Source organism: Staurois parvus, unplaced genomic scaffold, assembly GCF_062004578.1.
Source record: "Staurois parvus isolate SC_StPar_1 unplaced genomic scaffold, SC_StPar_1.0 ptg000090l, whole genome shotgun sequence".
In the NCBI taxonomy this organism is placed as follows: domain Eukaryota; kingdom Metazoa; phylum Chordata; class Amphibia; order Anura; family Ranidae; genus Staurois; species Staurois parvus.
In genome coordinates this window covers 2219938-2235925 of record NW_028317886.1, presented here as the reverse complement: position 1 = coordinate 2235925, position 15988 = coordinate 2219938, and the positions used below count along the sequence as shown (strand labels likewise).

Here is a 15988-nt window from a genome sequence, read left to right as displayed (position 1 = left end):
GGAGCAGGAAGAACGATGAAAAGGAAAAGGAGAAAAAGAAAAGGAAAGGGGGGGAGGTAATAGAAAGGAAGCAAACACTACTCGGGGGACCATATAGCCTGAAGAGAAAAGAAAAAAAAAAGAGCAGAGAAGTAGTTAGGCTGGATCTGAGTTCGAGAGAGAATAGTAGAGTGAGTGGGGGTCAGAGGGGAGGGAGGCCCATGGGTCTGGATTCCACCAAGAATAAAGGGAGGGTGTGGACAACTCCAGTTGCTTGGTATAAACCTATGATGCATCCTGACAGCAGATGTACAAATAGCATGGTGTCATATATCATATCAAGGGTTCAAATCCGTGTTGGGAAAAGAAGAGAAAGAAAGTTGGGAAAGGGGGGAAGAAACATGAGAAAGAAAAATGTTACACATCAATAATATAGCAAGGCTTCTAAACAGCAACTGCCTACTGTAGGTAGGGCAACATTATGTCATATGAGAGGTTTCATAGAGCGGCTTAAAACACTGGAGTCCTGGAGGAAGAATGATTGCTCCTGTAAGGATCGAGATCCTGTGATGTAGAGCTTCCACTTCCGGTGGTATTGATCCGATCTGTGGTTGGATGGTGAGGAGACTAGGTTAAGCCTGTCTAGGCGTAGGAGAGAGTTGAGGTCTTGCTTTAAGTCTGGTAAAGTCAAAGGACAGTTGGAGACCCATTTTCATAGTATGGCCCTTCTTGCTATCAAGAGACAGGTAGATATCCATGGTTTGTTGTTTCTGAGAGTTAATAATTGAGAGGAGGAGATTCCTGTAGTTGATTGTTCCATGTTACCAAAGAGAAGAAGTAGCGGATCATTGGACAATTAGAAAGTGGTGATAAAAGTTGTAAAAGTGATCACTTGCTTCCAGAAGACAGATATAGATGGGCAAAGCCAAAATCTGTGGTGTAATGAAGGTTTGAGGCAGCCGCAGAGTGGACATGTGGACAGAGTCGGGTCAGTTTTCAAATAAAGACAGGGCATATAGCCACGGTGTATGATCTTAAGCTGTTCACGCCAGAACTCGTTGAGATTGAAGGCACAGGTGGTGTTGAAACCTGATAGTAATTACTCTATTGTGAAGGCATTATCAAAGTCCTTGACCCAGGAATTCACAGAGTTAAATGATTCCAAGGGTTTAGTGTAATGAAGATTTAAAGTTCCATAAATGTTTGATATTTAGTATTTTCGGGATTTTGCTAGAACATCTATTTTTGTTGTGCGGAATCTAGTCGATTTAGGTGGAGAAACGGAGTTGACATAATTTTTGACTTGGAAAATATAAAGAAAATGATGTGAGGGTAGCATAAAAGTTTGTTGAATGTTATGAAGAGGCTTTGGGGAACCCGTAGAGGTATCAAACAGGTGTTGTACCAGAGTGAGATCTTGAGTGACCCAGGTTTCATAAGCTGCTTATAGTTGTGAAGGAGAAAAGAGGGATTATGATGGATAGGAAGAAAGCGAGAGAGCCACGGAGAGACCCTCAACTTACATCTGACTTCCCGCCATGTAATGAGGGTATCACGAATGAGCGACTTATGTTTTAAATGGGATGGGAAAGAGTTTACATTTGAATGCAAGAGGGCTGTGAGATTAAATGGGTGGACCATAGCAGACTCAATATGGTAGTTAGAGTACCTGGAGGATTGGGTAAGCCAATTCTAGGCAGATACGTAGCAGGCAAGAGAGGTTGTAGACACGGGTGTAAGGAAGGCCGAATTCTCCTTTACTCCGCGGAAGGAACATTTTATTCAATGCTATGCGTGGACATCTGCCCCTCCATAGAAATTTGGATATTGCCCGGTTTAGCTTTGTTATGTCGCTTTGCCTCAGGAGGAGAGGTATAGTTTGGAGTGCATATAGGAGTTTCAGGAAGCTCACCATCTTGAAAAGATGTGACCTGCCCAAAAGTGATTTTGAATAGTTTTGGGACCACACGGGAGGGCGGGCGTGAAATAATGGAAGAACCTCACTCTTAGAAAAATGTATACGAAGCCCTGAGCAGAGGCGAAAGTTGGAGAAAATGTCTTGAATATATGGCAGATCTAAGGACGGATTAAAGGTAACAATTAATATATTGTCTGCGAATAGGGAAATTTGCAGTTCTTGTTGACCAATTGTAATTCCATAGAGGTCAGAGTGAAATAATAAAAACCATGCCAGAGGCTCCATGGCTGGATTGAAGAGTAAAGGGGATAGGGGACATCCTTGTCTGGTTCCCCCTGTGAAGTTGTATGGGATTGGATATGTGACCTGCCGCTAAGACGTGGGCTATTGGTGTCGAGTACATAGCTTGGATCAGGTTAATGAACGGGCCCTCAAATCTGAATTTCCATAGGGTTAAGAATAGCCAGTTGAAATTGACATTGTCGAAAGCCTTTTCAGCATCTAATGAAATGATTGCTGTGTCTAAGAGAAAAACATGTTTGGCCTGATTCAAGACTGTTAATACCTTGCGTATGTTTGAAGCAGCTGAGCGACCCTGTATGAAGCCCGCTTGCGAAGGGTGAATAAGGGGGGGTAAAATAGCAGCTAGATAAGTTGCGATGATTTTTGATAAAAGTTTTGCATCGGCCATGAGTTTGTAAAATTCCACTGTATAGCCATCAGGCCCAGGAGCTTTACCATTCGTAAGAGATTTAATAGCTAGTAAAATGTCTGATTGGGATACTGGGGCGTTCAAGGATTGGAGTGTGGCTGGGTCTAAATGCAGGAGAGAAATGTGTTCCAGAAAGGAGGTGGCCTGAGCGACATCTATAGGGTCTGAGTTGTATAGGTTTCAGAAGAAATTTTCTAAGATGGAAATAATTTCCCTCAGAGATGCAAAGTGGGTGGGGATAAAAGGTTTTCTGCATAGACGTGCTAGCAGCTTGCCTGGTTAGTTGCCAAATTTATGATAATGCAGATCAAGATGAGATTGGTATATAGATTCCTGGGCTACTGCCCATGTGTCAAATTGGTATTTAGCGTCCGCCCATGCTTTCCTGTTTTCGTGCAAGTTACAATTCGCTAAATCTTTCTGCGTCTGTCTAAGATGATTGCTCGCCTCAGGGTATTTACAGAGGAGGTTTTTCTTATAAGTGGAGGTATAAGCAATGATTCTACCATGAAGCACCGCCTTGCCCATTTCCCAAAACAGATTTGGATTTGATAAGTGATTGTTTCACAGAACTCAGACTATGTGTTATTCACAATCCGAAGCAAATCTTGGTTGTTTGCCAGGAAAGATGGAAAACACCATGTCCGTGTGTTGACTAGGTTGTAAGTGATTTAGGGATACTGTCAGGAATTGACTCAAGTCCATCCCCACCATCAGGGGCCCTGGTGAGCAGCAGGCTGGGACTTAGACCCTGCGCCCTGAGGGCGTCCGTGCGGTGGGCTGCTAGAGACTCTGCCAGGTGGCTTAACAGTACCAAACGGCCTGCCTGACCATTCCACCTCTCCAGCCCTGACTACACCTGTGTTCTTGAAGCCGGCTACTTCCCTGTGTCAGTCCACACATTTCTGGTCACACCTGGATCCCTAACAGAACACCAAGGCCAGTCCTGACCAGAAGTGGCTGCACAGGGAAGCCATCTTGGCTTATTGTTGTGAAGGATGCATCCTGAGGATGTTGTATATTTGTGTCTGCTAGTCTTTGATGACAGAGATTATGCCTATGAGACTCTTCAGGAGTATACCAGGGATCAGCTGCTAGAATGCATACGGATCGCTCATTTTCTAGTGGATCAGGGCACAGAGTTCTCTGAGGTGCAGCCATTAATTCAGGTTTGTGCAGAGTTGGCTTCGTCTGGTGCCCCTGAGGGAAGAGATGACTTTTTGCCACCATTTAGTGCAGACCAGGTAGAGTCCCTGGTATGGTTATTAGAGGATGATCTGGAGTGCTTCTTGGAGCATTATTCTGCATGTTCACAACAGGTGCTTAGGGATTGTATAAACGCAGTGCAGTCTTTGACCAGACAGGCTTTGTGTAAGCTGAGCTTTGTTCAGCCAGTACTGCAGACATGGACAGATTTGTTACATCCAGCCTCAGTCAGCTTGCAACAACCCAGTCCTGCTTCTAACCATTACTCTGCTCAAAGCTCTCTTCCTCCAGTTCCCACAGCACCCCCGGTGACAGCCCAGTATACTCTGCTACCTACCACATGTCAGTCCCCTGTTCCCACTTGCTGCACCTATCCTGCCTTTTACCCTGTAAAGAAGCCCTCTGTAGCAACTGCTCCCTCCTTTGTTCCATCCTCTGGCTCTTCCCTGTCTTCAGCTGCTCCATCCATTTACAAACCTGCACTTACTTACAGTACTCCGGTAACTAAAACCAGGAAAAGGCGAAAATTCTTTCCAACCAATACCATCCTGCCAGTATCCAAACTGGTCAGCCTGCCATCTGAGAACCCGCCTTCCGTGGTGCAGCCTGGTGCCTCGGCGCCCACAATTCAGCCTGATGCCCTTACCCAGCCTGATGCCCTTACCCAGCCTGATGCCCTTACCCAGCCTGATGTCTCCACCCAGCCTGATGTCTCCACCCAGCCTGATGAACTGATCCAGCCTGATGATCCTATTATGCCAGTTGACTCGATGCCCGCAGTCTTGCCAGACGATTCGATGCCCGCAGTCTTGCCAGATGACTCGATGCCCGCAGTCTTGCCAGACGACTCGGTGCCCGCAGTCTTGCCAGACGACTCGGTGACCGCTGTTCCGCCAGTTGACTCAGAGCCCGCTGTCGGGCCGGTTGACTCAGAGCCCGCTGTTGTGACTGGTGACTCGGTGCCCGCGGTCTTGCCAGATGACTCGGTGCCCGCGGTCTTGCCAGATGACTCGGTGCCCGCGGTCTTGCCAGATGACTCGGTGCCCGCGGTCTTGCCAGATGACTCGGTGCTTGCAGTCTTGCCAGACGATCCAATGCCTGATGACCCAGTGCCCGCTGTCATACCTGGTGACCCGATGCCCGCTGTCGTGCCAGTTGACTCAGAGCCAGCTGTCACGCCTGGTGACTTGGTGCCCACTGTCTTGCCAGATGGCCCGGTGCCTGCTGCTCTGCCTGGGGGCCCGGTCCCTGCCGCCCTGCCTGGTTGCCCGGTGCCCGCTGCTCCGCCTGGTGGCCCGGTGCCCGTCGCTCCGCCTGGTGGCCCGGTGCCCGCCGCTCCACCTGGTGGCCCGGTGCCCGCCGCTCCGCCTGGTGGCCCGGTGCCTGCCGCTCCGCCTGGTGGCCCGGTTCCCGCCGCCCTGCCTGGGGGCCCGGTGCCTGCTGCTCCGCCTGGTTGCTCGGTGCCTGCCGCTCCGCCTGGTGGCCCGGTGCCTGCTGCTCCGCCTGGGGGTCCGGTGCCTGCCACCCTGCCTGGTTGCCCGGTGCCCGCCGCCCTGCCTGGTGGCCCGGTGCCTGCCGCTCCACCCGCTGCCTGCCTGAGGCCGCTCCTTGAGGGGGGTACTGTCAGGAATGGACTCAGCACTGGTGGTGGGACTGCAGTACCAGGGCTGACCAGTGGGTGCTCTCAGCAGCCAGATGCTCACTTCTGCAGTCAGCCAACACCTGGGGCTGATTACAGCAGGTGTATTTAAGGAATGACCAGGCCTGTGATCTGTGCCTTGGTGTAAATGTTTCCCATGAGCCCTTGTAGCCTGTTCCTGTGTTGCTGTATACTCCGTTGCCAACCTCTGCTTGTTACTGATCCTGCTCTTCTCCTGTTTAACCCCTGGCTTGCCTGACTACTCTTCCGTCTGATCCCTGGTATTGTATTTGCTCGCACCCTGCTGAACCTGGCTTGTGACCTGACCATTCTTAGCTCGCTCCTCTTGTACCTCGCTGCCCGCATAATACCGACCCGGCCTGTCTGTCTGACCACGCATACTGTACCCGACCTTCCATCCATCCATCCGGCTCGGATCAGACCAGTGTATCTGTCTGCCTCTTCCAAATTAGATTCCGTTCCTGCACTCCCCTGTCAGTACTCTCTACCACCGCAGGTCGCACTCGGGGGTCGCGACCTGGTTCCAGTCTGCACCAAGTCCATCCCCACCATCAGGGGCCCTGGTGAACAGCAGGCTGGGACTTAGACCCTGCGCCCTGAGGGCGTCCGTGCGGTGGGTTGCTAGAGACTCTGCCAGGCGGCTTAACAGTACCAAACGGCCTGCCTGACCATTCCACCTCTCCAGCCCTGACTACGCCTGTGTTCTTGAAGCCGGCTACTTCCCTGTGTCAGTCCACACATTTCTGGTCACACCTGGATCCCTAACAGATATATTGTCAGCTTATAAACTAATTGGCTTTTTGTTCTGCTTCTTCCTCCCACACTACCCAGAAATGCTAGAAGATGATACCAGGTCAAATCCAACCCTTTCAATGCCACTGAGGTTTTACACACACTCCCAGTAACTATGGGTACCCTCTGCGAATGCTTCCAGACCATGTTTCCTGGGCTCCACATGTCCATTGGAGGACCCAGTATCAGCATGGTGGGTGCCACCAGGTAGAGGGGAGGGAGATCATTGACACAGAAGGGATGTGTAAAATGTCACCTCTGGGTACTGTTCTCACTGTCACTGGAAGGCAGGTGAGATATCAGGGATCTTTTAGACCCTCTGATGTCTTATTAAAGAGACCTTGTCTCCAAAAAATGCATCATATAGGGCACATTTTGTTCTCTGTGATAACAAAAAAAAAGTTTAGTTAAAAAGTAAATTAATAGATAAATAAAAAATGAAAGTTACACCCAAGTACTTAATTTTCCCACCACCAAAAATCTCAGAGCCCCCCCCCCCCCATACATAAATGTATGAATATAAATGCACACGTTCAGTGTGCCTATGCCTGAAAATGTCAGTTGCACTGCACATATTACATATTGATGCACAAGCTAGAGTGAGGGCAATAATTTTAAGGTTTGACATGTTGGGTATCCATTTACTAGGCACAATCTCTGCTTTTATAATGTACCAAAAATATTTTTTTTTTGCATTTGTGAGCCCTAAAATTAACTTTAGTGTATTTTGTACTGACATTTTGCATTTTCTAAACTGTTGCACCATTATTGTATGACAAATTATTGGGACTACCATTTTTATCTTCTAGGGTGTCTGCTTTCAGAAAATATATAATGTTTGGTGGTTTTATGTAATCTTCAGGCCTAAAATGATTTTTAAATGTGTATAAAAAATGCAAAAACAGCTCTGGCAGCAAAAGGGCTAATAATGTACTAATGGTTACAGTGCAACACTAATTTGTGTCCTTTATATTTGCCTAGAGTTCAACTTTAATACCTTTAAGCAAACATGACATTCCAAAAATGCAGTATCTGCAAAGGCCCTGCGTTAATCTACCAGCATGTAAGGAAAAACTACCGCGTTACTAAAGCAGGCCACAAAAATGAAAATCTAAATGCACAATCTCCTTTCATGTAAAGCATCTTTGACTTTTAGTGAAGAACCTACCAAAACGTATATATGATAATCAAAGGGTTTTTTTTTTCTTTCCTAAGGTTGATCTGTGAACTATGAATATTATGTGAGAGTTGTATCTCTGTTAAGACCAGACAACCACTGCTGTGTAACGCTTCATGAATAACCAGCACCAGAAGACATTAAAAGGCACTCCAAAGCCTGCAGACATATGAACATCAATGCCCCTGTGGATGGACAGGACACCCAAGCCTATAAAGGTAATGCTGCATCAGGTGTGTGGAGGGCTTCAGCATGGGAGGACCCAGGAGAAGAAGCCAAAATGCAATCGAACTTAGAAAGTTCATCAGAGAAAGTCAGAGCAATGGGAATATGAGTGAAGTGTATCAACAGAATGAGGCAGTGAAGACTGTGTATGATGTGGACAGACCCAAGCTGCCTGACTGGTTGAAAGCTCCACAGGTGAATCCTTGACACTAGACAGGGAAGCTGACAGTGATATAATATACAAACACAGATTTTTTTTTATATAATATAAAAACAAAGCATGAATTTTAAATGCATGTTCCTCTTCTGCAGTTTTGTGAATATTACTTTGAACAACTGTTTTCATCTGAATTGGTATCTGAAGCTATTAAGAGAGTAATTTTGATGTACTTACACGAAGATAAGAGGATTAGTAAAGCTATGTTGTTGAACAACAAGCAATATAAGTATATAAAATGTCCAAATACTGTATGGTTTCCCCATGCTCAGGGTCACATTTATTTGATAGTGTTAGAAAAGCTTGGATATAGTTAGTTTTCTGGCATCCTGTGTATTGAAAAACTGTCCCTCTACTTCCCAGGTGCTTGATTTTACACTTCTACACTACACTTTCAGTCGCAAAGACAACTTGTTTCCCCTCCTGCCTCTGTAGTTTCTTCTGCTGGCTTGTATGTCACTACAGTATGTTCCAGCTGGTGGGAGGAACCAAATAGTGCAGTGGGTGGGGAGCAAGTATTCGACCCATCTGAGCAGTTGAATACATGCAATGATTAGGGAGCAGAGTAACGGTTGCTACTTGGCTGTTGCCTAAACACTGTTTTTTTCTAAATATATATCTCCCTTACTATAAAGGAATAGAAAAAGACAGGCTGCTACAAAATATCAACTCAGACTATAGCTGCTTACAAAGAAAAAGATAAAATAAAAAGCATTATGATTTCTGTTTGGAATTACTCCAGTCAATGAGCTACAGACAAATCCAGTCCATAAAGAGCTAATTGCATAAATTCACATTACAGCTTTTCCAATAACTCACTTGCACTAGCTATCATTGGCCACATTTTAAAGAGCAGCTTACATGAAAACATGAATGAATGAGTTAAATGAGCATAATCGAATCAAGGTGAGGGATCACCATAGCCGACACATTAATTTCTGCCTTGGGCCTCTTTTTGTCTTGCTAACTCATTTACAGTTATGTCTCTCTGGGTTTATTTCTTGTGAGGAGTAAACAATATGGTCATGGTCATGTAGTCAGCCTTACTGCAGAACACCATCTGTAACAACAAGTGAAACATAATATAACATCTTTCTATCTGGCCCCTCCAGCCATCCTTTTAAACTCTGAAATAAAACTGTCAGGAACTGATGAGCTCAAGAAAATGTCCTTTCTCAGTTTAATCAACTGTCATATACGTATACCCTTCTTTTTTGTTATAGATAGAGTAGGGAGGAGTAAAAACCCCTGCTGTGTTATTTGTCTTCTTTCTGTGTACCATTGGAGAGATCTCCCTTCATTTCCTGTCTCAGAGAGGCAACAGGAGTTTTGTACTATGTATTTGTTAATACTTTTGGCAACAGTCAATTTTATTACATTTACAAAAACATATATAATCTTACCTCTTTTTTTATTTTTATTTACACTTCTTGATTTGCTTGAAGAACATGGACAATGTCCCTCACATTTCACTGTTATTTGTTTACCCAAGATGCAGGCTTGATATTCTAATTTGCACTAAAATATAAAAGACAAATCGGATAATTAGATTATAGCTATTGATTAAACACCAACTAAACAAAACCAAATTTCCCATACAATCGTAAGAAAAAAACTAAAGTATATGGTGCTTTTCAGTAACGAGTATTATTCAATGAGAACAGAACGGTTATAAATAGTTTTGGTCAAATGTAATTAATTTTGAAAATGTATTTTATATATTTTATTTCAGGCATCATGTTCCCAAACTCAGAATAATTTATATATCGTTGTCATGGTTCTGGGAAGAAAAGTATTGCCACCAACACTTCATCAATCCTTGGCTTCTCCATCCTCTTTGTGTGTTATCCTTAAACTAATGTACTCCCTTTCCCCCAATCACCTCAAAAAGGATAATGTTGATACTGCTCCACTATGGTTCAAAATACAGTTCAGATTACTAATTTATACTTCTGTAGTCCCAGATCCTCCAGCCTCAAGTTATCACACTGCAGTCCAGCTTTCACACAGGTGGTCTGTGGACTAACAAGCAAGATCGCTATCCAAAGCCATTTTTTGGTTTTCCCCAGAACAGTCTGTCTTTCCACACTTTATTCTCACTCCAGCTGATCAGCACTGCTAGTTGTACACATAGACTTAAAGAGGTTTCCACCACCGTTTCTTTAATGACATAAAAAACATCACCTCCTTGTGCAGGAAACCATAACAATTTATTTATAAAAAGCAATTACATGCGCTCACATACTGTCAGATTCATCAGGAATAACACTTGTTGGCTTCTCGCAAGGGGTTGGCCTCACTCATGTAAATCTCTCAGTCATCTGATGATCCCACAGTCAGGCTCTTTCAATCCAACACATTTTAAGGGGGGAACGAATCCACATCCCCCTCCTTAACAGCACTCCCTTAATCCCTCCATTTCCTATGTTGATCCACAGACAGTTACACATTAACCCCTTAATGGCTCACTATAGCAGAAAGAAACATAGAAACATATATAACTTAACAATTTTCAGAATAAATATCATAATGCATAAATTAGAATTAATCATGACATGAATATAATATTAAAACTAAATTCATAAACCCTATTCCATAATAAAACAAGGTATAAAACAAATTATCATTGGTTAAGAGACACATACTCCTTTAAAATCTGTCTTATAAAGCCCATAGCCCCAACAATAAATAATGCAGTACTAAATAACTCAAAAGCTGTTAGTGTTAGAGGCAACACTTTACCGGTATATTAAAATCAATATGAAGACCCTTTGGGATTAATGTTCTCAAATTATAAATGCATTCATTTTTTGGTGTAAATAAATCACTAGATCACAAACTCTTCACTTTGTTACTAATTTTTGTTGTGATAAACATTTGAATTTACTTGGATACACCCACATTATTAACAACATAGGTTCAGATTTGGTCTTATGGAAAAGGCACATTGACAATTGCTTATTAGCATGGGGAGGTACTGATGAAGGTTTGCAGGAGATTATAGACCTGTTAAAAACTCTGGAATGGAACTTAGATTTTTCCACTACCTACTGCAAAAACCAATAGATTGGAGGTATCTTTAAGGGGTAATTCTTGAAATATAGAATTACTTGTTCTAAGAAAGGAGTCTATAGTATATACATAGTCTGAAGGTCTCAAACAGACGTCTGTGGAAAAGAACTAAAGGTCTGAGGTAGTGGAAAATGCAATTAATCGTTAAATTACATTATGATGGCGATAACCTATTGGAAGATAAGAGATATGAGAATAAGGATAAGGAACCTGTAGCTTGCATTCCTTCCTCCTTACTGTGAAAATAAAGGAAAAGTTACCAATATCATCAGGAAATACTGGCTTACAGTGAGAAAATATCCCTTTTTAAGAGAAAATTTACCCCCTGTGCCAAAAATTGTTTTTAAAAGGGCATCAACATTAAAGTTATGTTAGTGAAAAGTTAGAAGTTCCCAAACTGACCTTTTTTATGGGTGGAAAAGGGTTTAGATGCCGCCAGATGTATCATGACTTCTAGGCTAGGCAAAAATAAAAAATTACAGCCTACTTCTCTGGAAGGGAATTTGAAATGGAAGAAATCTTCTTCTGTAATACCATCAATGTAATGTTTCTTTTTGGTGCAGTCAATTTTTCGCGGCTGCAGTCAATAATATATAGGCAGCACTAAACACACCTTGGTGAAGCACATCAATTAACATATTATTAACATGTTAGATATATTCTTAAAGGTACCTAAGCACTTCATGAGCTATCATAATTGGGACCCAAAAAATTTAAATTTTAACAATTGAAAAAGCTGTAATGAAGTGGAGAGGAGGTCATTTAATGATTTATTTAAGCCAAAAGGAAAGTGAAAGTATCGTTTAGGAACATTACCCCAAAGGGTCCGAAAGTTGATTTGATATAAATTATTATCTATAACACTAACTGCTTTTAAACTTCTTCTGGATAGGTTTTAGTATTATATTTATGTCATGATTGCTTGTAAGTTATTTATTACGATTTTTTCTGGATAATTTATACATGTTTCTATCCAAATTAATGGCCTGTTAAAGGTTAATGTATAACTGGATGTGGATCAACATGGGGAATGGAGGGATTAAGAGAAGTGTTTTTAAGGAGGGGCTTGTGGGTTGCTCCCCTCCGCAATGAAGAAGATTTTCTATGCTTTGAAATGTGTTGGGTTGAGGGACCCTGATGGTGGAATCATCAGATTACCAAGAGGTTTGCCCTTTGTGAATGTAAGTGAAGCAGGCCTCTCATGGGAAAATAAACATTGGGGACATCTCTTAAGTGGTATACCTGATGAATCTTACCCAATGTGAGTGCATTTCAATGTGTTTTTTTATTTTAAAAAAAGTGTTATGGTTTCACACGCAAGGTGGAGGTTATGTTATTTATATTATAATAGAAACAGTTGTGGAATTCCTGTTAAGTCTATGCAGCGAGCTAACAGTACTGACCAGCTGGAGTGAAAATGAAGTGTGCAAAGAAGACCTTACCCTGGACAGAATGTGCTAAGGAAATCCATAATGAAGCTTGGATAATGCGGACCACCTGTGTAGGAGCTGGATTGTGGTGTGATAACTTGCAGTTAAGAGGACCAGGAGCTATAATGTATAGTGTGAACTATATTTGAAACCATAGTGGAGAAGTAACAGCAGTATCCTTTGTTGAGATGACTGGGTTAAATGAAACACCTAAATTCTAATGGTAACACACTATATATGCATATGAATGTGATATGCCTATGGTGGCTGTCAGGAATCTAGGAATGACCAGAAAGGTGTGGACTGACACAGGGAAACGCAGGTTTCAGGTATAGTATAATAATACAGTTTATTATTAGCCACCCAGATATATATATATAAACGCACAGTGAACAAACCAACCTTCCACTAATCTTAGGAGGTGCAGGAACACAGGCGTAGTCAGGGCTGGAGAGGTGGAATGGTTAGGCCGGCCGTAGGGTTCTGTAATAACCGTTTGGTGGTACCTCTAGCGGTCCTCAGGACAGGATTCCCCAGGGCGCGGAGTCTAAGTCCCAGTCTGCTATATTCACCAGGGCCCCTGATGGTGGGGATGGACTTGGAGCAGACAGGAACCAGGTTGCGGCCCCTGAGTACACCTGCTAGTGGTAGAAGGATCCGCCAGAGGTATGTGCAGGTACGGCTGGATCCGTGCAGGATGGATGGATGGCAGAGTAGTTAGCGTGGTCAGACGGGCCAAGTCAGCAACGTGCGGGCAGCAAGGTACCAAAGGAGCAGGCAGAGAATGGTCAAGGTCACAAGCCGGGTTCAGTAACTCACGGGCAGCGCGGTACAGGGGATCAGGCAGAAGGATGGTCAGGCAAGCCAGGGGTTCAATAGGAGACGGTCAGCAGAGGTCAGGATCAAGCCGGATCAGCAACGAAGCAGGAACACAAGATACCAGGTACAGAGGCTCATGGGAAAACATACACCAAGGCCCAGATCACAGGCCTGGTCATGCCTTAAATACACCTTTCTGCAATCAGCCCCAGGTTTGGCTGATTGCACGTGTGAGCTTCTGGCTGCTGAGAGCACCCGCTGGTCAGCTCTGGTACTGCAGCCCACACGGCAGATGAGTCCCACCACCAGTGCTGAGTCCATTCCTGACAGTACCCCCCCCTCAAGGAGCGGCCTCAGGACGCTCCAGACAGTCTTTAGTGGGCAAAATGTTCCACCGCCCGGGTCAGGTAACTGGCTGAATATCCAACTGCCGGAGAAAACCGGCTGGCTGGGTTTCCTGCTGGTAGACTTCTCTTTGTGTAGGAGAACCCAGGAAGGCAGGTCACTGGGCACAGGATTTCCAGGAGCAGGCTGGGAATCAGTTATTGGCCAGTTTAGCTGGACATCAGGGGCTGGCATGTTGGGCTGTGCAGCGGGCAGAGGCACGTCAGCGGGCACCGAGTCATCTGGCACGACAGCGGGCACCGAGTCACCGGGCACGTCAGCGGGCACCGCGCCATCTAGCAGAACCGCGGGCACAGAGTCACCTGGCAAGTCAGCGGGCACCAAGTCACCGGGCATGTCAGCGGGCACCGAGCCATCTAGCAGAACCGCGGGTACCGGGTCACCAAGCTCGACAGCAGGCACCAAATTAACTGGCACAACAGTGGGCACTGAATCAACTGGCACGACAGCGGGCACCAAGTCATCAGGCATCAGGTCATGTGGCTCAACAGCGGGCACTGGGTCCTCAGGCATCAGGTCATCTGGCTCGACAGCAGGCACCGAGTCAACTGGCACGACAGCGGGCACCGAGTCATCAGGCATCAAGTCATCCGGCTCAACAGCGGGCACCGAGTCAACTGGCATGACAGTGGGCACCGAGTCAACTGGCACCGAGTCAACTGGTACGACAGCGGGCACCGACTCATCAGGCATCAAGTCATCTGGCTCGACAGCGGGCACCGAGTCAATTGGCACCGAGTCAACTGGTACGACAGCGGGCACCAAATCAACCGGCACGACAGTGGGCACTGAATCATCAGGCATCAAGTCATCAGGCTCGACAGCGGGCACCGAGTCAACTGGCACCGAGTCAACTGGCATGACAGCGGCACCGAGTCAACTGGCACGACAGTGGGCACCGAGTCAACTGGCACCGAGTCAACTGGTACAACAGCGGGCACCAAGTCAACGGGCACGACAGCGGGCACCGAATCATCAGGCATCAAGTCATCTGGCTCGACAGCGGGCACCGAGTCAACTGGCACCGAGTCAACTGGTACGACAGCGGGCACCAAGTCAACTGGCACGACAGCGGGCACCGAATCATCAGGCATAAAGTCATCTGGCTCGACAGCGGGCACCGAGTCAGCTGGCACCGAGTCAACTGGCATGACAGCGGGCACCGAGTCAACTGGCACGACAGTGGGCACCGAGTCAACTGGCACCGAGTCAACTGGTACAACAGCGGGCACCAAGTCAACGGGCACAACAGGGGGCACCGAATCATCAGGCATCAAGTCATCTGGCTCGACAGCGGGCACCGAGTCAACTGGCACCGAGTCGACTGACACGACAGTGGGCACCGAGTCAACTGGCACCGAGTCGACTGGCACGATGGTACAGCGAGTGGGAGCAGGGTACTGACATGTGGTAGATAGCAGGGTATACTGGGCTGTCACTGGGGGTGCTGTCGGGAATGCAGGAAAAGAGCTTTGAGCAGAGGAATGATGAGAAACAGGACTGGTTCGTTGCAAGCTGATTGAGGCTGGGTTTAACAAGTCTGACCATGTCTGCAGTAAGGGTTGGACAACGCTCAGCTTACACACCTGTCTGGTCAAAGATTGCACTGCGTTTATACACTTCTTTAGCACATGTGGTGAACATGCTGAATAATGCTCCAAGAAGCAATCCGGATCATCCTCCAACAACCATACCAGTGATATTATTTGACTCACCCTGAATGGAGGAAGGAATTCATCCCTGCTTTCAGGGGTACTAGATGAAGCCAACTCAACACAAGCCTGAATCAATGGTTGCACCTCAGAGAGCTCTAGGACCTGACCTACTAGGGAATGAGCGACCTGTATGCACTCTAGCAGCTGATCCCTGGTATACTCCCGCAGAGTCTGATAGGCATATTCTCTGTCATCAAAGACTAGCATAGACAAATACACAACCTCCTCAGGATGCATCCTTCACAACAAGTCACTTCTGGTCAGGAAAGGCCTTGGTGTGATGTCAGGAATCTAGGAATGACCAGAAAGGTGTGTACTGACACAGGGAAACGCAGGTTTCAGGTATAGTATAATAATACAGTTTATTATTAGCCACCCAGATATATATATATATAAACTCACAGTGAACAAACCAACCTTCCACTAATCTTAGGAGGTGCAGGAACACAGGCGTAGTCAGGGCTGTAGAGGTGGAACGGTCAGGCCGGCCGTAGGGTTCTGTAATGACCGTTTGGTGGTACCTCTAGCGGTCCTCAGGACAGGATTCCCCAGGGCGCGGAGTCTAAGTCCCAGTCTGCTATATTCACCAGGGCCCCTGATGGTGGGGATGGACTTAAAGCAGACAGGAACCAGGTCGCGGCCCCTGAGTACACCTGCTAGT

The 15988-nt window shown here is 45.7% G+C and overlaps 1 protein-coding gene across 3 annotated transcripts in view; it reads right to left on the bottom strand.

The window, feature by feature from the left end:
- SPOCK3 (SPARC (osteonectin), cwcv and kazal like domains proteoglycan 3) overlaps positions 1-15988 on the bottom strand; it is a 526000-nt gene that overhangs the window by 123508 nt on the left and 386504 nt on the right. For all 3 annotated transcript variants that reach the window (XM_089670354.1, XM_089670355.1, XM_089670353.1), the window contains one exon: positions 9290-9404. In XM_089670354.1, the coding sequence (XP_089526480.1) occupies positions 9290-9404 (115 nt within the window). The remainder of the gene's footprint in view (positions 1-9289; positions 9405-15988) is intronic.